Source organism: Apus apus, chromosome 4 (genome assembly GCF_020740795.1).
Source record: "Apus apus isolate bApuApu2 chromosome 4, bApuApu2.pri.cur, whole genome shotgun sequence".
Lineage (NCBI taxonomy): Eukaryota > Metazoa > Chordata > Aves > Apodiformes > Apodidae > Apus > Apus apus.
This window is the reverse complement of record NC_067285.1, coordinates 46,478,931-46,501,605: the sequence shown is the minus strand read 5'-3', so window position 1 is coordinate 46,501,605 and position 22,675 is coordinate 46,478,931. Positions and strand designations below refer to the sequence as shown.

At 38.9% G+C, this 22,675-nt stretch overlaps 1 protein-coding gene across 1 annotated transcript in view; it reads left to right on the top strand.

Moving 5' to 3' along the window:
• Nucleotides 1-274: 274 nt before the first annotated feature.
• Nucleotides 275-22,675, top strand: part of PRSS12 (serine protease 12) — a 46,049-nt gene continuing 23,648 nt past the window's right edge. The window contains exons 1-7 of the mRNA XM_051619430.1: nt 275-809; nt 10,151-10,289; nt 12,061-12,239; nt 14,626-14,776; nt 19,383-19,561; nt 20,217-20,358; nt 21,327-21,523. Coding sequence (XP_051475390.1) covers nt 470-809; nt 10,151-10,289; nt 12,061-12,239; nt 14,626-14,776; nt 19,383-19,561; nt 20,217-20,358; nt 21,327-21,523 — 1,327 coding nt within the window. The 5' untranslated portion in view covers nt 275-469. The remainder of the gene's footprint in view (nt 810-10,150; nt 10,290-12,060; nt 12,240-14,625; nt 14,777-19,382; nt 19,562-20,216; nt 20,359-21,326; nt 21,524-22,675) is intronic.

Below are 22,675 nucleotides of genomic sequence, written 5' to 3'. Positions count from 1 at the left end.
GTCGGAGGGGGTCGGGGGAGACACAGCCGCGGGGGTGAGGACAGAGAAGGCAGGCTAGTAGGGGAGTCTCAAGTGCAAGAGAGAACCGGGGTGGGGGTGAGCCTACGGGGCTGCGGCGGGACCGCGGGGGCGGCCAGGGAGGGCGCGGGGAGGTGGCCCGAGGCCGGGCTCCGACGTGGATACACGTCTTTGGCCAAATCCTGGCCGGGGCTGCCGGAGCGGCTGCTGCCCGGGGCCGGACGGCCGCCCTTCTCCTCCCGGCGCTGGGGAAAGCTGCGGCAGGTAGCCGCAGCGAGCTGCGCGCCTCTCCGCGCCCCGCTCGCCCTGCCCCCGCAGGCAGGGGAGCGGGGGAGGGCGGCAGGGGTGTGCAGCTTGGGGGATTAGTGGGACGCCGCGGCCCCGCCTTCCCCCTTCGCATCCCGGGCGCGATGAGAGAGGGAGATGGATCCGAGCCGCCGGGACTGGCACCATGACATTCGCCGGCTTCGTGGTGGCGCTGGTGATAGGGACGATCCCCGCAGCCCGCGGGCTGGGGCAGACCAGCCTCCTGGCCGCTCGCCACCCGCAGCCCCCCGCCCCGGCCCCGCCGCCGCCGCCGCCGCCCCCCGCCGGCTGCCCCACCGGGGGCTTCCCCGCAGCCCAGCGCCTCTGGCCACCGGCGGCGCCTGCCATCCCGCGGCGGGGGGCGGCGGGCCGGGCGCCGCGGGGCCGCCGCAGCTACTGCGCCCTGCCCGGCGGCGGGCGGCCGGGGTGCACCCGCGGGGGCGGCAGGGACCGCGCGGAGCGGGGCCGCGCCGACTGCGAACGAGGTGAGCGAGGTGAGCGGGGCGGCGGCGCGGGGCGGCGGGCGGGGGCGAGCGGCCGCTGGGGCGGAGGGTGCCCCGCGGCGCGGCGGGACCGAGAGCCTAAGCCGGACGGCGGCGTTAGCTCCGTCCCGTTCCCCGTCGCTGCCAGGGCTCAGGGAACGGGGACGGAGAGCTTTTGTCAAAGTGACAGCTAAAGGAGAGGAGAGTTTAAACTTTCGCATCAGCTGATGAATCGGAAAGACTGGTTTTATTCCGACGCTATTTTAATATAAATAATTGCGCTAAGAAGCCGTGCTGTAAGTATTCAGTAGGCTCAGTTAGCCACGACTCGCTTTCCCCTTTCTGTAATCAGAAGCACTTCTCTGGGAAGCACTTGCTCTACAGAAGTTAAGTGGCACCAGGAAAAGCAAAAGGATGCCTTGCTCTAAACGCGAACAGTTCATAGTGTCTCTTTCTTTCTACTCCCTCCTCTCCCTCCCCCCCAATATTGGGATAATGGGGTTTGCAAGTTAGCACTGGTGCTTGAGCACATCTGTGAAGCCAGCCAAGAGACTTCTGCTTCCCCCTCACACACTCCTGGCCAAGCTCTCACTGACTTCCGTGGAAGTTCTCAGTGCTTAAGGACTGAACAGCAGTTTCAGCGTTCAGCCCTTGAGCAGTTGACCAGTTTTACATTTCATCAGTTTTGGAACCTCTCCACTGAGTTAACTATATTTATGTACAGTCTGGTTTTGAATGACTTCACATTTCCTCCTGCATCACACTGGCAACATCTCCTACCTAAATAAGAATGATTTCCTATCTATACCTATACTAAAAATGACCAACCATAATTGTTGCAACAAAACTAAAAAAAAACCTTCTTTGTTGCCCTTTCTTTTATGTATTTTGTAATATCACAAGGTCAGCAAAGAAGTTAATAATTCATGTTATCATTAATACTTTTGTTCTTGTGGAAGTTGATTTTGCTTCATTCAGTATTCATTTAATATGTGTGAAAAAAATATGAGAATGTGAACAATGTGATGATTATACATATTGGTATAAAATATCACATGAAGAGCATATGGAGGCACCAAGGTTCACATTGTTAATTTATGCATTAAAAACCCCCACAGCTTCTAAAGCTGTGTTACAAGTCAAGAAGATAGAATGATGTTATGCATTACAGATGTTTCCCTGGAAAGAATACCAGGCGACTGATGCCACAGAGGAGAAAACAGATAACTAGACACAGATTTAAATAAATCCAGAAGACTTCATGCCCTTTAACTGGTCTCAGTTTGGGAAAGGGTCTCACAGTTGCTCCTTTGATTTAGTCCATCATATTTATAGCTTTTTTCATAATTCTTCAGTCTGGTTCCCAAAATACTTTGTGAGGACTTGCTCAAGAATGCTACAGTGAAGAAGACTGTGGCATTTTATTGCTAAGAACCCAATTTTGCCCTGACTAAAGTAAACTCCAGAATCCCCTGTAAGTTCAGCACCAATGTGATTTAAGTAAAACAATGCCAAAAATATCACATGGCTTGGGTTTAGCTGTGTTTCTTCAGTCTTTTCAGAATGCTGCTTTTATTTTTTTTATTATTTTTTTTTTTTCCTCCAGAAAAAGGAAATCCAGGTTAGCCCCTGTTAAGAGGAAGGACATAGCTACTGAAAAATAGCCAATGCTTTCTAATGGAAAGATTGTCTGCTTCTATTGGACTCTGGTAAACTCTCAGCAACATCAACAGGGCAGAAGCCTTTGTGGATGTGATATGAAAGAATTAGAGAGTGTGTGAGATGCCTTAAGGTGGAACATGGAAATAAATCAAGCCACTTGCCTAGAAAGAAACATTATTATAATATTTGTCCTGATGTATGTTATTTTCTTACAAGAAGCAAACAAATTCAAGTAAGGCAATGTTATGATGCAGCTTATAGCTAAAGGACAGACTATTCAGAGATAAGATCACTGAATCTGTTGCTTTAGTACATGTTCTACAGAAGCCTATACTCAGTTGTTAGGCACCTGAAATAACTAAATACCATGCCATGTTCAAAGCCATAACTTTCCCCTGGCTTTTCTAGCTTAAATATTAAGACTTATCTGCAGAGTTAATTGACTAAACCTTGTGCATGTCTACATATTAAACTGCTTTACATTTAATTATTAATGATGAAAATTTTTTAAAAAGCTCCTTTGCAATTATACTATATAGTACTAGTCTAAAATCAGTTTTACAGTTTCAAGTAGTAGATTTTGGTGTTTAATTTCCTTCCTACTTCAGTAGGCCTTCTTCAGTGCCTAGATGCACAGTGTTTATGTGGTATGTGCTAGCAGTATTTTGCACGATACGTTGTTCATGCTGTGTTGTTACAGATCTAATTTAAAGCTCTTTGAATAAAGCGTGTATCTATTTTTCGTTATTTCACAAAGGGGAAACAATACAAGAGAGGGTAAGTGTCTTTGCCAGAGGTCACACTATCAATCAGTGTAAGAACTGGAAATAAAATACACATTTCCAGAATGGCCAGATTGTGGAGTCTATCAATTTACATTGCTTCTATCACAGGTGCAATGCAAATCAAATAATACTTCACTAATTTTTTTTGAGAGAAGAATCAAGCCTCAGGCTTATAGTCTAAACATTAGATTATTCTCCTACCTATTACACTACAGTCCAGGCAGTTGATAAAGTTCTTTTGAGTTTGTTTGGTTTTTTTAATAGCATAGAGTTAAAGAAAAAAAATTAAGAAAAATTAAGCATGAATGTCTATTTTCCTTCTAAGAAGCAGCTCTTTGGGACCTATTCCTATTAAAGCTGCATAGCATCAGACCTCTCATTTTCTGCAGCTCTGTACCACATAAGACAACTGCAGTCCCTTGGAGCCTGTTATATTCCTAGCACTTAAGTTTTATTTTTCAGAGCCTTAAACCACCGATCTTTGACATAATGACTCTAACTGCTGCAGAGGAACCAATTCAGCACATTACATACTCAATACATACAATATTTATGAAACTTCTAAAATAAAAATCCTTGAGTATGCAATACTGCTACCTACCAAAGTTCTCAATATAGTTCTTAAAGTAGCTCTGATGGATGCACCTTTTTTCAATATTACAGTAACAGGAGAAAATGATTATAATTGTAAGACTAAGAAGCAGTGCTCAGGAAAGTGATAGACAACAGCATTTATTGATTGCAGTGAGTGTCATCCATAGTTTTGCTGAAGTCAACAGGATTAATGTATTTCATTTAAACCAGGCCTGATCCTGGGAGAGAAGAAAAGTTTCCATTGATTTGAACTGGTATTAAATTTGACCTATACTACAGGTAGCTTTTTACAAGTACCTCATGTGAACCAATGAATTAGTTTCATTCTGAAACTGGGATAGACTTTTTTACAAGTATCATGAATCCTCCACTATATATATAATGTAGTTATAATGTAGTTATAATGTAGTTACATGGATATACAGCTAGTATCAAAATGGAAGACCCACACATATAATGTCAATTTGGACTTACCTAATTGACTCCACAGCAACAGAGCTGAATTATCAGTGCAGGATCTTTCTGTGGCAGTACCCCATGCTGGAACACCTTGGAAATGAAAGCAGAAATAAAAACACTTGTTGTTTTTACAGATTTCCAAAATTCAAAATACTTTTTTGCTCTGCTTTAAACCTGCAATTTCAGAGCACCCAGCACCAGGGTGAAAGGCACAGGCAACCTCTACTTCTGATTCCTCTTTTCTAATTCTACACTTACGGCCAAATTACAGAGCTTTAGACACAAGTGTTTGTGAAGAAACTGCTGGCACACCTTTAGCCAACACCATAAACCTCACTGCTGCAGCACTTACACATACAGCAGAAGTGATTCCCATTCTATTTGCAATTCAGTCACATACAATAATGATGCTTGTTCTCAGTGAAATGTAGAAAATAAAATAGGGTTTGAAGCTACCCAGCATCTCTGGATGTGAAAATGGTATAGGAAAAGAGGTCAAGCACAACAGCACAATTTCTTTGAAGCTCTTCTGCTTTTTGGAGTTAATTAAAAGTTGGCTGAGAGGTTTTCCTCTCCCTCTTCCGGTGTGTCTCATCTTGAGCCCATACAGCAGGTGTTGCAGAGCAAGTCTCAGCAGCACCCACTGGATACCCTTACTTCCTCACATTTGCAAGTATAACTTAATCTCTTTTAAACAGTGATAGCAGATTGCAAAGATTCTGACTTGGGCAGATACCAGGGCAACTATAATTACCAGACTGTATGTAAACAACGTGCATTAACCATCAGTATACCTCAGCTAGAACATCATTAGAAGAAAAGCATACATATTTTCTGAGTTTCTGTCAAGACACTCAATTTGTATTCTTCCAATATAGGGCTGAATTAAGTCCATCATAAGACAACAGTATGTGTCCCATAGCTGCCTAGTAGACCTGCTTTGTGCTCCTGTGGCCTTGTTTCTAACTCTCGTGGGGTCAGTTCACCTCTCATCCTTTTTCCTGACCAGTGCTAAGAAGGGCATTGAGAGCCATGGTCAGCATCCCTGTTCCCTGCTGTCAAGGTAGTGAAGGTTTCACAAGCACTTTAAGTTGAGACTTGATGTCAAGATAGGGAGAGGGGAGAGAACATGAGTTTCCTCAGAGCACTGCATAAAAGACAGAGTAGATACCACTGCATTAGCTCTACTCCAAACACATTTAGTTTTCTTCAGTGACTGAAAGAGCTGAAAACTCATAGCTTAAAAAATGGAGATGCTACCACATCTATGACTCCAGAAACCTAGAGCCTCCAATGCATATGCTTAAGCTGGATCTGTTTTCTAAGATGTAATTCAAATGCTCTTCTCCAGAGCTTCTTGTGCCTTAAGGCAAGCATGGAAGGAAGCCCCTTGGGCACACAGACATGTTGAGGTGCAGTATGGGCTTGAGGTGTTACAATGCAACAGTGGAAGACTTAATCAGTGAAACTAAGAATTAACCAGTATGCTTTTAATAATGCTATTTCTGGCTGCCTATGAAGTGAAAGAGTGTTTCCTGGTTATTTTAACAATGCAAGCACTAATTATCTTGCAAATAAGAGATTAACACATTTATAATAACAAATATTGAGTCATGAGTAATAAATAGATACTTAGTAATACAGCATAAAGATACATTATGGAAGATACTGTTGGTTGCAATTCCTACAGATCAATTTAAGAGTTTTAGCTACTGGAAAGAAAAAATAACATAGTGACATGGAAGTCTTTTTTTTTTAAAGCTCTGTTATATTTTATGAGGTATCCGTGTTACTGTTACTAATCTATCTCCTGATCCAGTAAAATAACTACAGGGATCTGAACACCACAACATTTTGAGTAAACAACAGAGCAATAATTTTCTTATTAGTCTGCACTTTTATTTGTTTGCTACATAATTATGACTTGTCATATGATACAGGTTGATACATACTTCAAAGTACCTATGAAATGAAAAAGACTATCATTTTACTCTTGTTGGATACAGTGCTGAAAGACTGAGCTACAAGCACTTTGACTGGACTTAGAAAAATATGTTAGATATATTAGCCTTTCAGAGGGTTTTCAATTCTGACTTTTCCTTTAAAAATCTGTTTTACTTATTGTTTTGCTTGGGTAGAGAATGTTGTATTTTGCCATGGATGGTTTAGGTTAATCACAGTTGTAAAAATCAATACTGTCCTATGAGGAGAGTAATGACTTGTTGCAACCAGCATGTTAGAATTATTATACCATATACTCAGTTAACTCTATTAAACAGCAGGCATAATCAAAGGTTTAATATTAGTCATATGTAAACATAGGTTTTATTTTTATTTCTTTCTAGATTAATATATCAGGTGAAAATCAATAATATTTTCAATTTGTTACAAAATTACCTTTAACAATCATCTTGGATGTCTTCTGTAAGATACAAGCTGGTTCTTTATTGGATTGTCTTGTGAAATGAACAAAGGTCTATATGAATGTTACTACCCTTCAGAAATCATTGGTGTTTCTATACACAGCTGTAGATCTACTGGAAAAAAACAAAACAAAATACTTTTAGTTGAGATATTAGATGAATTTGTTTTTAAATCCCTCATTTATTGTTTTCATGTGTCTTTTACCAAAGGCACACGGAAAAAAGGCACTGTCCCTTCCAGTCATTTTCCCTTTCTTACCAACTGATACCAGTGGTGTGTTTTCCTACTTCAACAGGGATCAGACGTTACCCAGGATTCTTTAGGGGAGTGGGTGGTGAGGGAAAGGCTGTTTTCTTTGTTTAGTGGTATGTGTCCACAGTGAGAACTACGTGCTTTTCAAATTTCTCTCCAGAGGCTTCTACTAGAGATGCAAAGGATTTTAGATTTCTTTAATTTTTAATTGTTGGGAAAAGAGTTTCTAATGTGCAAAAGTTCTCTCTTGTGCTATCTTTTGTTCTGTGTATGCTAATAAATTCTTCCACTGTTGTCGTTGGGAATTCTGTAAATATGGAAAGAGAAGCAAGCCAAATTCTGCCATGGAGACTTTAGAAGAGAGTTTTATTCTTCCAGTATTCCCTTACTGAAATATTTGAATAAAATATTGTGTAATGTGTACTCAGGAAGCACTGTATTGATTTCAGTAAGTGTCATGCAGGACTGTAAGCAATCATGTACAAAAATAAACTTATTTTTGGATATGACATGTTCAAAATTGCTTTCTGGTATGTCAGGAATCACTTTGCTATGACTGCAGTTGATGTTTCAAGTGAAAGTAATAGTCTATACAAAAGTCTGGTGAAGAGCAGAAATAAACAAAATTCCAGACTGTCTTTATGTGACAGAAAAACACAAACAGAAAAATTATAACGACAGATAAACAATGTGCAACATGTCTACAGTCTTGTTATAATTAACCCATTAATAATCCTCTATTCAGAATGATAGCTCACTCCATCACATAAGAATCAATTTTGTTTGTAAATTACTGCACAGTAAGCTACTGCTGAGAAATTAAATAGGAGACAAAAAGGAACACAAATCCAAGTTTGAGGTTAATTAATTCCTCAAGTTATTTGGCAGTCATTTAGCTTTGTGGTTTTATAAAATATACTGAACTGTATCAAAACCAGGACACAACCTGAGTGAAAGCTAAGAAGAAAAAGTGGATCTACTTCTTATTATTTCCACATACATGAAGACATATACAATGAAATGCAGGCACAAACACTGACTGTTTCCCCCCAATGCTAAAGACCCTGCAAAGTGGATGATGATGATTTCAAGTTGATCATAAAACAGAGGCAGATGGATTAACTGGAGATTTCAGGCAATACTAATGCATACAATTAGGCTATGTTTGATAATTTAAGAGAAATGTGTTCTTTCTCATTGAATTACTGCTTTTGTTAATGACTTTTTCTGCTTCTGCAGTAATACCTATGGCCAGCTCTTTCCCACCGTTACCAGTGGCTCTTGGCTATCATAGAATCATTGAATTGTGCGAATTGTCAAGGTTGGAAAAGACTTTTAAAGATCATCAAGTCCAACCATCCAGTCTACAATCCCTAACCACTAAACCATCTTATGAAACACTATCTCTACCTCTTTTTTTGAACATCTCCAGGGATGGTGCCACACCATCTCTCCAGGCAGCCTGTTCCAATGCCTCACCACTCTTTCAGTGAAGAAATTTTTTCTAATATCCAGCCTGAACCTCCCCGGGTGCAGCTTGACCCCATTTCCTCTTGTCCTATCACTGGTCACTAGGGAGAAGAGGCCAACACCTGCCTCACTGCAACCTCCTATCAGGTAGTTGTAGAGGGTGATGAGGTCTCCCCTCAGCCTCCTCTTCTCCAGGCTGAACAGCCCCAGCTCACTCAGCCTCTCCTCGTAAGGCTGGTTCTCAAGACCCCTAATCAGCCTAGTTGCCTTTCTCTGCACCCTCCAGCACCTCAATGTCCTTCTTATACTGTGGTGCCCAAAACTGCGCACCGTACTTGAGATGCAGCCTCACCAAGGCCAAATAGAGGGGCAGGATCACCTCCCTGGCCATGCTGGTCACACTGTTCCTGATGCAGACCAGGATGGTGTTGGCCTTCTTGGCCACCTGGGCACCCTGCTGGCTCACGTTCAGCCAGCTGTCTATCAGCACCCTCAGGTCCCTCTCTGCTGGGCAGCTCTCCAGCCACTCCTCCCCAGGCCTGTATCACCGCTGGAGGTTGTTGTGGCCAAAGTGCAGGACCCAATATTTGGCCTTATTGAAACTCACTCATAACATTGGCCTTGGCCCAACAGTCAAGCCTATCTCGATCCCTCTGCAAAACCTCCCTGCCCTCAAGGAGACTGACACTCCCACCCAGCTTACTGTCATCTGCAAACTCACTGAGCGTGCACTCTATGCCCTCAGCCAAGTCATCAATAAAGATGTTAAACAGAAGTGGCCCCAGCACTGAGCCCTGGGGAACACCACTCGTCATCAGCCACCAACTGGATTTAACTCCATTGAACACAACTCTTTGGACCTGGCCATCCAACCAGTTTTTTTTATCTAGTGAAGCATGTGCACATCCAAGCCACAAGCAGATCTTTAACAGCAGATGCATCTGACAGTCAAGTAGAACTATTTTAATATAAAAATACAAAATCTATTAATTTTCTTGGATTCCTGTGTTCTGTAGCTCTCAAGAAGCATGTTTTTTCCACTTCTTTTAGACTATTACTCATTTTTTAGCTTGTTTTGTCTGAGAATTTGGAAAAGACCTCTATGAATTAATAGAACTACATCCAGTATTTTTCTGTCTGAGAAGACATATGAACAAAATATGAACAAATGCATTCTTTGGCAAAAATAAACTGCTAACATCCATAACATCCATAATGTTACAAGGATCAGAGCAAACAGCTACGCAATCCATGTGGTTGTTTTCTGATTCTTTTAAGTTGGATGGAACTATGTGGCAGATAAAAGTGTAGCATTCTCTATATATACTATTTGCTCATTTGGGTAGAGCACATTTGGGTACCACATGTACGTAATTATGTGTAGTCTATACATTTTTTTGTTGTTAGATCTTTAAGTTGTAACATCAGAAAGATCAGAAATGTGATCTAATTTTAGCAGAAGAAGCCAAGTATTTTCCTCATGTAAAAACAAGGCTATCTCCTTCTGTATCTCTCTGTATAAGAGTGTTGGATATGACAGAGAGCTTCTTAGAAGCAGCTCACCCAAAGAGCACAAAGATGGTAATACATGAAACTGGAACTCTCTCTACAGAGAGGAAATCAGGTTTGGAGTCTTTTGTATGGGTTACATTAATTGAGAATGGTAAGGCTTTATTTTTTTAATTTATTTTTATCTAGGGTCAGTGAGACTCCAGGGTGGCAAGAATGAATTTGAAGGTAGAGTGGAGGTGTATTTGAATGGAATCTGGGGAACAATCTGTGGGAGCCATTGGGACAATAATGATGCAACAGTTGTATGTCGACAGCTTGCACTCAGGTAAGTTTCAGTCTGAGTAAAAATCAGGTAACTTATTTTAATGATGTTTCAGCACAAAGGACAATATAGTTTGCAAATCCTGAAGGCTTTTTGTGTTTGATGATTGTTTTTTTGTTTGAAACTTGTTGAATGCTCAAGTTGCTCTTCCCAGAATCTCTCACTTCCTTCAATTGCATTGTAAAACCCCAAAAACTAGACAAGTTTTGCAGATTTACATTTGCATGGAAACATTTTACAGAGTTGTAGTAATACTGGACAGGTTGAAAGTCTCTGCATTGTCCTCATTGACCACCACTTCCCACTGCTGTCAGAAAGGAGTTACTCAACAGGCCCCTTTAACATAATTTGGTCATTCAACTCCAGATAATGCCTCTCGTGATGCTGCAATTGCAATAACAAGATGAAAATGAGGTAAGGAAGAAAATGTCCATACGAAAATGGAGTTTTAAAAATAAAATTAATTTCAGCTTCCAAAAAAGAAATGCTGCTCAAGTTAGACAACCAAATTACTTGAATACCCTCCCTGAGCACTCCATTTGGTTTGCACATTCTCAATAAGCCACAAGGTATGGCTGGCTTTATTGCCTTTTTAACATTTATTTCAGTCCCATATCAAAGTAGCAATATTCTTTGCTACCAGGAGTAAGGGGCTTTTATAGCATACTTGCACTGTGAGATTCCTAATGATTATTTTACTTTTTAAGACTGCTAGCCAGAACTAAACCTAAGCTGTTTTATAATGTTCCATACTATTCTGGACACACAATGCCAATTTATAAAAATATGAGGATTAGGTAAGATAAAAATTCAGCCATCTGGAGGCTGTGATTTTGCTTATGACTTCAGCTGTCTACGTGCAATGTTTCCTTTCTTCTTTTTCATGTAAGTTCTTTTTGCCTTCCTTATGCTAAACATTTCAGTTGAACATGACAGCTATCAGCAAAAGTAGTTCAGTGATGCAGGTGAATGGTTTTGTCTTTCCAACTCAAATGGCTTAAATCTGAATCCATGCCAAAAAGCCCCAAGCAAACAGTAGTTGAAAGTTATTGTTATCATGAGTGTTTGGCAGAAATTGGGATCTATATACCAGAAGGTGAACTCAGTAGGTATTACTGGTGCTTTTCAGGCACTCCATCTGTCTGTCCCTTTGACTTTACACTATTTGGGCTTTTTTTTAATTTAATTTTGTTGAGCATTATAGAGAAGAAAAGATGGCTCAATATTTGTCACTGTAGACTTGGTGTATATATATATATAAAAATATATATATAATAGAAAACAACAGACACGGGCCGGATCTAAACAGGGGATCAGCTGGTTTCACTGCCCCATGGTCACAACTGTATTATATGATGTGTATGGGCAAAGCACTTAGATGTATTAACAGAGTAAAGGAGAGGATAAGCGTGAAAGGCCCCTTAGCATTACCTCTACTGGAAATACGACTGCAGTAGGATAGTACTGTAGATTCACCTATAGACTGTGGCCTCTCTGTTGATTTTTGTAGTTAAGTACTGGGAGAACAGGAATGTAGCTGGCCCTGCACAACTCAGGCCATTGTACTAAAATATCCCATAACAAAATGGTGAGAACTGGGTCACATCTGTTACTTTTCTTTGTGCAGAAGACAATGTTGAACTGTATGAAAATGTGATGAATTTACACTGCTGAAGAAAGCCCTTTCTTTTCTACTCCAAGATTTAGATAGGAGAAAATGTTCCACTTCCCCTTCTCCCACTCTAATATCCTATCCTGGTTACTCTTCTTACAGTGAAAAAGGTACAGCAAAACACATACCATTTTCTGGACTGGGCCTTATTCCTGTTTACTGGAGTGAAGTGCGTTGTCGTGGTGATGAAGAAAATATACTGTTGTGTGAAAAAGACATCTGGCAGGATGGAACGTGTCCTCAAAAAATGGCAGCTGCTGTCACATGTAGCTCTTCCCTGGGTAAAAAAAAAATTACATGGTTTGGTTAACTCCTTATTTAAATAGAAGTAGTAATAAGTACTCATTATTAAATTAGAAAAAAATATTAAGACTTCTTGAAACAGGAAACTGAACAGATTTAATCATCGCATCACTATTTCAAACCACTCTATGCCATGCAAGTTGCAATTAGCTGAACCACCTTTTACCTTTCCATAATCAACAAGCAAATTGTTGCTTTGAGATGTAGGTTGTAAGAAAGGGTGAAGAAGAATCTCTGGCTATACAAGTAGGATTGTTTCTCCCCACATTTTAAAAAAACTTAAAAAAAAAAATCTATTTATTAATTTATTTACTCAGAGGTTTAGGAGCTACATAAGCTACCTGCCAGTTTGTTATCTTTCTTGAACAACAGGGAGGAGCAGCAATATCATAAACAGGTTATGCCTTCTGCTTTGGTACAGTAATGTTGGAGTGACATTTCTTAGTGTGAACATAGATGACACTGCACAGTGATCTGCAAACCTTTTGCCCTATTATGCGTATATTTAAAACAGGTCCAAAACTTCCTAGCTGAACATTGCTACCTCAACACATCACTCACACAAGTCAAAATGCTATTGCTAGGAAAAAAGGTATTATTCATGTTTTAAAGATATTTCAGATTATTGTCATGAGCATAATAAATGGCAACTAAATGGGCAGTTATGCCTTGAGATTCATGATATTGCTGACCCTGGGGAAGGCTAGGCTGGCAGTGCTGAGGAGCTGGCAACAGTAATCTCTTCAGTGGTATCCAAAACATCTATGGCTCCAGCCAGGTCTGTGCTGCCTTTCCTCTCCTAGTTACATTCAAAATGGGTTTTTATCATAAAGCTCCACTATTTGTGAAGAATATGTTGATAAATTACTTTTTAAAAATTATTTTCATCTTCATTTAAAAAACAAGAGTGTAGAGGGAAGGGAAAATCTTTCTAAGCTAGGAGACAAGCTGAAGGGCCAAAGCAGGAGAAATACTTTTGCCTAAAGAAACTGGAAAAGATAAATCTGCAAATTATACTTTTAGAATATAAAGTTTTCCTTCTGCTTATAGACATTTTCACCAGGAAACTTTGTGTTCACAGAATCATAGAATATTAGGGGTTGGAAGGGATCTCCGGAGATCACTGAATCCAGCCCCCTGCCACAGCAGGACCAAAACTAGGGCAGATCACTCAGAAAGACATCCAGACAGCTCTTGAAAGTCTCCAGAGAAGGTGACTCCACCACCTCTCTGGGGGGCCTGTTCCAGTGCTCTGTAACCCTCACAGTAAAGAAGTTCTTCCTCATGTTGAGGTGGAACTTCCTGTGCTCGCGTTTGAATCCATTGCCCCTTGTCCTGTAACAGGGCACAAGTGTTGCTTAGATGAATGTATTAAAGGGCTGCTTCCTGTTTCAGTCATGCTGAAAGGAAGTTTTTCAGTAATTTAGACTTCAGGATATATGAAATGAATTAAACTGATCCTGAGTTTCAGCAGACTAGATGAAGCTCAAGTTTTGCAGGTTCTACTGCAACTAGCATTTTAAAATAACTAGAAAACCCAGATTTCATTCTAGTGAAATAGCAAGATGAAATTGGAGAAATGTCCTCAGTTTTCTTTTTTTAAGCCAAGAAATAGATGAAATAGTAGCATTAATTGGTTGGGAGGCTTACACAAAAATTAATCACATTTTAAATAATGCAGATGTTAGATATGGTGAAACTTTAAAATCACCTTTTAAACACTAGAGCAATTACTTTTTTTATTAGGTTTTAAGCTGTTTCCATTATTATAGTTTTATGCAGAAGTGAAGCTTTCAAGACAATTTCTCGCTGGACCAGAAAAGGGCTAGTGATCTGAAATGACCAAAACTCAAACTGTCTCTCAAGAACAGGAATGGACCAATAGTTGCACAGTTAAGAGTAAGACTTCAGAGTCAATGAGATTTCATTGCTCTGATTGGAATTACCAAGGTAATGATAAAACAGAAGGATTCATTTCTACTTCTGTGGCAATGAACGATTTTTTGCCTCTTATTTAATATCTTACCCTCTGAAATCAAGCCTATATAGAGCCAATTTTGCTTTTACTAGAAATGCAGTTCTACTGAATGACTTCAGTATTTGGCCTTACAGATCTAAGTATCTGTAAACGCTTTGACACTCCAGTAACTTGAGATCAGCATGGTCATTTGCCTGTGTATTTTTCAGCTACTGAGAGCAGAACTTAGGGGTACTTATTTCTAAGTTTAACTTCAGGTATTCCATCTAATGAGAACAAATGAAGTGTGGTTCTTGTGCAATGTCACAGAAACTATTAAGCCACCTTCTTTTTTCTTTACTATCAGAAAGAAATTACCTTTTCCTATGCTCTGTGTTTGATCACAGCCCCTGTCTTTACTCCGATCCGGCTGGCTGGTGGAAACAACGCTCATGAAGGAAGAGTAGAAGTCTACCATGCTGGCCAGTGGGGGACTGTCTGTGATGACCAGTGGGATGATGCAGATGCAGAAGTTGTCTGTCGGCAGCTTGGCCTTGGGTTTGTTTTTCTACATATTTTCTACTCCGGCAACAAATCAGAAAAGTTAGTCAGATACGCAGCTTGGACTTGTAAAAAGATGCTCCTATAAAATCACACTATTACTCTGAAGCAGAAACCATATTAATTTCTAGAAGGCTCAGGTACAGCACCATTACTTTAAATTTCCTGCAACTTTGATTAATACAATCCAATACAATGTGATAAGGGTGATTTTGTCTGCAGGGCAGACAAAGGATTTGTCTCAGAATAAATTCTGACTTTTTAGTGAAAACTCACTACAGTTTCCGTAAAGTTTCAATCAAAAACCAGATGAAATAAAGGAAGTTGCTCTGTCTGTTAAAACCCTTACATCTGTTTTACTGAGGAGTCTAACAGCCTCCTTGCTTTGGAGTAAGAGCACTGCTTTGTCAGAAAGGATATGTTTTGGGGCATGCCTGTGCAAATCTCAAGATTTCTTTAAGTCACAAGTCTCTGAAGATTGTCAGTTTGAATATACTGAGCAGAGAGCTGTTTGAAGTTTTGACAGTTAAGCTCTTCCAGGATTCTGTCTGAACTAAGTATGGTCCACAACATAGTCACAGCAGCAGAGTAGTTTTTTCCTGCTCTTCTTCTTAATGGCTGGTGGGGGATTTTGATACCACATAGAAGACGTATTCAGTATTTGAGGAAAGATGCTGCAGAAGTGAGAGGCAAAGAGGAGAAGTGCTGGATCAGAGAGGAAGGACATGGGTACAATTGGGATGAAAGGCCAGATAGATTGAAGAGGAAAAGCATTAGAAACAAGATGCAAAGATACTAAGATGTAAACCTGAGAAGCAGATTATGTTTGAGACAGACTGGATGAGAACTAAGCAGGTCAGTGCAGAGGAGACTGGAACAGAACTCACCTGTTCAATGCTGCTGGGATTATGATGAATTAAAAGAAGTGGCATGGAAGGTAGCAAACTTTATGGCATTAATGGATGGCCCTCTGTGTGTACTTGTAACATGAAACTGAGGCCTTGGACTACTGGTGCCATCCAAATTAGCTCAACATGATAAGAACTGTGCAGTACTTAAAAAGCTTCTAGATGTCCCAGTCAGCCATGTGGGAATCAACATATTTCTCTGACATCAGATTTTTGTTTTTCCTCAGTTTATTTTATACTATTTTTTTCTATATCCCTGTATATTTTCAATTTGGAATAACTAATAGAATAGTCTTCAATCTTCTTACAGGCTTCTTCTGCTTTTTTGTTGGGCCACTATTAATAAGTTTGGGAGGTTACCAAGCTATGCTTCACATTTTTGTATACTGATGACAAATGTCATGTTCCTATCCTGCTTCCTTACTGGTTACACTAAAACATTTGATTACTTATTACGTTTAATGTTCAGAAACTGCTGTTCTGAGATGCTTCTAATTTGATTTGTTGTTCTGAGTAAATAAATTGTATTAATATAGCGCTAAATCTTTCTGAAGCATGTCTAGAGATTTGCAGAATTTCTTCAGTAATCAAGACGTCTTGACAAATGTGGTCATTTCTGTGAAATTTTACCAACAGTAACAATAGAGCAGTTAGAAGTAATAATCTAAATTTGCATTCTGTTAAAGTGGAAATGTGCCACAAATTATGAAAGTAAAGCATCTCAGTAAGTAGCTTCCCCCGCACTTTCAACTTTTCTCTATCACTCCTATAAAACTTCAGAATATTAATCTACCATTCATATGTGAACAATAATGATAATTTATTTTATTATTTGGTTTCATAATACTTTTTTCTTTATATAAATTGCCTTTGTTACCATAAAGAGATGTGTAATCTCTGCTTTATTGGAACTCCAGAGAATATTACTAGATTATGGTATAATTTATTTTCAACATTCAGAATAGTGAAGCATTCTCTCTGTGATTTCAGCCAGCTTAATAAGTAAGGATTTTTTTCTTCTAACATTTTCTATATATTTGCACCAGCATCAGAATTAAAAAAATACAATAACTGGAAGCTATGTACAGGATTTTCTTTTTGTGTAAAGTTTATAGATATGCAAATACTACTCAATAAATTTCAATTGAAATAATTTATCTAACAGATAGTAATATTCCAAAGTACAATAATCTTAAAAACTATCAGTAAACCAGACTTTTTGTAATAAGCCTGTAATGTATTTAGGGCAATATGAATAACAATAGGTATCCTGAAAATAGGCTCTTCAGTCCATATTTATTGAATTATACAAAAATAGCCGGAAGTGCTGAGATCTCACACAGCCTATCTTGATACATCAGAAAGAGACCTTGGAAAATCAAGCCATTTTTATTTGTTTAGATGCTTAAATATAAATGGGATGACTAGTTTTGAAATAAGTGTTACCCTTAGTGTATCCTACGGATTATATTTTCTTAGCTTATTACACAGTCTTTCACAATTTCATTCAACCAGTTTGAAAAGCAGCTCTTTATGACATATAACTTGGCTCTTTTTCCCATTACCAGGACTGCAAAATATAACTATTCAGTAAATTAATGTTATATATAAAATACATTATTACCTAAATAACTAAATTAAAGAATAGTGAGGGCAATCAGGAAATATTTGCAAAGCTCAGTGAAAAATAAAATTTTCCATCTATGAAAATTCTTATTGGCATTGCTAAAGGAAAAAACATAGAGCATGATAACTGCATTTTGTTAGGAATTAGGAAAATAATTTGAAAGTAAAGATAACGTCTAACTCAAAATCTCTCTCAAAAATTAGGTACAACTTCAGGCTGAAGCTATGTGTCTTGCTAAAATGCTGCTTGATGAGTTTTTGAGGATGTTTTTGGTTTGCTTACCTGCTTCTTTGAAGCAATTGCAGACTATAATTTTTCTCCTTACTAAGTAGCTGAGACTGGCTTTTTGGTATTTTCCATGTTCTCCACCACTTGAAGAAGGTATCTTAATAGAAGAACCAGTCTGAAAATTAACAGTGCATTTTCATGATTAATGAATCATATTATCTTGAAGATATTTAAAACACATTGATTTTAAACAAAACGAAAATGCAAAACAGATAATTTAGTTTACCTTTTTTGTGTGTACTCTTATTTACTGAGCACTATCAACTACACAGTGCCTACCACAAATTTTCACATCCTTTTTATAGAATTTTTTCCTGATCTTAATTTAATTTTATGAGCCTCTTAGTGTTGTTATTTTTCCTATACCCCTTTACTGTTTATAAGGAATCTGTATGGTTACTAATTGTATATTTAGTATTGTTTTCCTTTTAGAAAGGAGAGAACAGACATTGTTATATATTTATACAAGACAGTAGATATTAAATCAACATCTATCTAAATCCATACATGGATTAATGAGTCAGTGCCTTAAAACATTAACTACTGTAGCTTACATAAAAAAAAAATAAGTCACAGCAATGTACTATTCTGACACACAGCTGCAACACCCAGTTAAGAGTTTGAACTATTACATTCTGAAACAAAATAGTCAAGACCTGTCATGTTTACAGTATAACCTGAACACCCCATTCCTGTTAGGTGTCACACGACAATATATGGCTGGTAATGGAAAACTATCTTTAAAGTCAATTACTAATTAGTATAGAGCCCCGCACCTAGACTGCAGGTTAACTAATTTAAGCTCATCCTTTAGATAGGTAATACACTATAGTAAAAAATTAGATGGACATTTCAATCTTACAAATTGAAAAAGAAGACAGATATTGAGATTAATCCTATAAAATTTATCTGGGTATATGAACAAAGAAGCTGTTGAGTAGAAAGAAACCAAACCATGAAAATAATTTATATATTATATATATATATGATATAAAGACATGGTAACTTAAATAGCATTGGAAAATTCCTCATAGACCATCAAGCGTTAAACACTAAATAATTTCTGTAATGCTGAAACAATCAAGTGTTTTCCATTTATGTAGGTTTTTGTGCTCAAAATCCTCTATGCTGACATAAAGAGTATGACACACACAAGGCTAGTAATTGGCCCGCATTCTGTTCTGATTTCTACCATTGATTGGTGGTATGACATTGCCCAGTCATTTAAGATCTCTTTGCCATGGTTTTTACATGACTAAATGGAGACCAATCACTTCTATCTGTGTCATCTGGGTATTTCAGATTTGATTAATGTGCTTTGAGGACAACACAGGAAAGTCACTGTAGAAATATATAGGATTATTTTTACTACATATAAACATGAAATAAAAATTAAAATTAGAATCCTTATACCCAACTTGTAAATCTATAATCTCTTCTAGGAAAGTTAAGCTTAAAAATCAAATGGGACAGAAAAGGAAAATCTCATAGATTCAAAACAATATAAACTGATGTTCTAAGTATGTTCAAACCATGGAAGTTTGGAAACAGTATGTTTAAGTTGCTCCACTGCCTCAGCTGAGACTGAAGGGGACTGTGGAACCACATCACATTATGTGACATGATATGGGTTGCACTGTCAGTTACCAGTGTAGCTGCTATTCCAGCAGTCCCATCTGATGTTTTAGAAGCTGGATACCCAACATTTTAGCTCTTCCCACTGAGTCCCAGACTCTTCATCTTGCTTGTTCCTGACTGGGTGTTTGTTACATTTCCACAGGGGTGTTGCCAAGGCATGGAGCCAGGCTCACTTTGGAGAAGGCTCAGGCCCTGTGCTGCTGGATGAAGTGCAGTGCACGGGAAATGAGCTATCGATAGAGCAGTGTCCTAAAGGCTCCTGGCGAGAACACAACTGTGGCCACAGAGAAGATGCTGGTGTTTCCTGTACAGCTCTCACAGGTACTTCAATTACCAGCTATCACACAGGAAAACAGTGACAAATGCAGAGTTCACAGCTCTGGAAAAAAAGTATTTTTAAAGTTTGCAGCTGCATAAAACTCCACCGTAATAAAGCGTTCTGGCGGTATCAAAATGAACCAGCTGTTGGATATGGAAATGTTACAGGTACAGAAAATGTCATTATTCAACACAAAGCCTCGGCTCCTCAGTAACATGCTAACTGCCACGTACTGTGTGAGGCATGCCTTAGCTGTGTGTCATGTCTATCAATGGCAGAAAGCGTTTCAGTGTGAAAACAATGGGAAATACTACATTACACAAAGAAAAATATAAGGTGTATATACAGTGAAATCACATAATTAGAACCCACTCCTGTGGACTTCGCACATAATAAGGTCTTGGGGGATCGATATATTGCACTATTTCTCTTGCACTTCAGCGACTGCATAACGCAACCCTTCACAGCTGACTGGGTGCATTACGGCATTTCTTTCATCTCATTAAATGACACCTCGGGATCAGCACCAGCTTTAGTAGTCTAATACTCTGATCAGATGCAGTAAATGCAATATTACTAATTTTGTTTTAGAACAGTAATTGGACCTAAGAAAAACTGATTCTTGTTTTTGTTTCTCCTTACTTGTGAATGACACAGATGGTGCATTAAGACTAACAAGTGGGAAAGGCAGTCATGAGGGACGCCTGGAGGTCTATTATACTGGGCAGTGGGGCACGGTCTGCGATGATGGGTGGACAGAGCTGAATACACAGGTGGTTTGCCGGCAGCTGGGATTTAAGTAAGATTACTTTATATTAGATATCTGACTCTCTTGATTTGACAATGATGATAAACATTTACGTGAACCCTACATTACTGAAGAGTCTGTTTTTTTAATATTAGCTGAGTGCTTCATAGAAACTACCAAATTAAAATCCATTAAAGCCTGCTTTCCTCAGTCTCAGAGTTATTTATGGCTTCAGTTTAAGTAGAAGAAAAAGCTTCAGCTGAGGTTGTGATTCAGCAGTCTTTCTTCACTGAGTTCTTTCCAGTCCTTTTTTGTCTGAGATCAATGCATACACTACAGCAAAGAAGTACTTTGTTAAATTCTGTTTTGCCTATAAAAGTTGGATTCTTAAAAGTATTTGCTTTTTAAAGTAATTAAAATCAAAGACATTTTCAAGGTATAAGGCTGGATCTAGCTCAGAAAAACCCACAGTCTGGCCCTGGAACACTGTTAGGTGTTGAAAAGCATAGTTTAGAAAAAATCCTATTAGAGTTTCATGCATTCATTCTTCACTACTTTTCCTACTGACTGTGACTAAAAAGTTACACTCTCACTAGATGAATGTTGTCTTGCCTTCAGATTATAACAGCTTACATGAAAAAAAACATTTTTTGTCTCATTTTTCCCCTAGACTGTGACATTTAAATGTATATACAATACTAAGAGCATGCTTTAAGTCTCAAAGTCAGTGAGACAGTCATATTTTGGGTTGAAGGCAGGCCTTAATCAAAGGTATTACATTCTCAAGTTTGTATTACTGAAACATCAGTTCCTTAAACAAACATTACCAAAGAAGCAGCGTATAGTGCTCTCATTGCATTTATTGCTAACTGAACCTGCTCTGTCATGGTTAACACTGTTTATTGTCACTACTTGTGAAACCTTTATTTCTTCAAAAATAATTTATTTCCTTTCTAGTACTTAAGTATCACATGTCCCCTGTTCACTGTGGACCAAAACATTATGTATGCTTTATGAAGGTATGGAAAAAGTGCACCTGAGAGCTTCTCCGAAGGAAGCTCTGGGCCCATCTGGTTGGATGATGTCAGCTGCTCAGGGAAGGAGACAAATCTTCTGCAGTGCTCAAGGAGAGAGTGGGGAAAGCATGACTGCAACCATCAGGAGGACGTCAGACTCATCTGCCATCCAGATAATGACAGCCATAAACTCTCACTGGGTAAGGCATCTCTTTGGTAAAGTCCCAGCATGAGTATTGCAGTGGGTGCAGATGTGAGCACAGTATACTATATTTAATGATGTTCAAGATCTTAGCACCTGGCAGATGCATTGCAAAGAAGGAACAGGAAGCTCACTTTTCTCCTGAAGATCATAGGACATAATCAAGCTTTGTTTATAGGAACATAAACTGGCAGAACACTTAACATCAACACAAAATTTTGAGGTAACAAAGTCACATTCCAGAGGTCTTGTTCTTTCAGTCTTAACTAGATTTTAGACCTATGCAGTGCATCCTAATGGTGTATTGCATTTCACTCAGCACTCTCCAAGTTCTAAGTAACTGTCTCACACTAGCAAAAGCTGGAGACACACCCGAGCACTGAGGAATAGAAATCAATAGTATGTCCTCCTAAGGTCCTACATTCAGACAATAAAAAAAATCCTAAACATATGGAGAAAGAGGGAAGTTCAGACATAAGCAAGAAGGCAGGGTGAGACGCATGCAATTACTTCTGTATTCCTATTGCCTATCATTTATATTGTGCCTGGGTGAATGAGCCTTACTTGCTGACCAGGAGAGAATGATACTACAAACATGTATCAAAAAGCCTGGTCCAATGTAAAAAAGACTGCAAACTGGTATAAAAAAAGAATAAAAAGACAGTTAAGAAAAGAAATAAGAGAAAAATACCAATGAATTCCAAAGATTCCTAAATCCAAGTGTAGACAATTAAACAAGAATTCTGGCTATGAGATATGCACAGTAAAAATTACAGGAGAACAACTGGTTGCTCAGCAATGCTGAAAGAGTTTAATTTTTGAAATTTGCTTCATACAAAGTTCGTAGTTTGTCAGTACATAGCCTTTTAAAAATTGTTGCCAATATTATTTTGTTTACCCTAGTATATTTTAGTAGATTTTGAAATTAGAATTATAACTAGTGGAGTTAGATTCACAGCTGCTACTGAAATGTAATGGATTTGTATGCCTGGGTGCCTGAAGTTCTCTGGAAAATACCCACTGAAGGTCTATCCTTCAAACTAAGACATGGATTTATTGCATGACGTTACCTGTTAGCCAACATTACCAGCACCTTCCACATGTACTTTTTGAGCCCCTGCCTCTTTACAATATTTTCTTTATAGCCTTC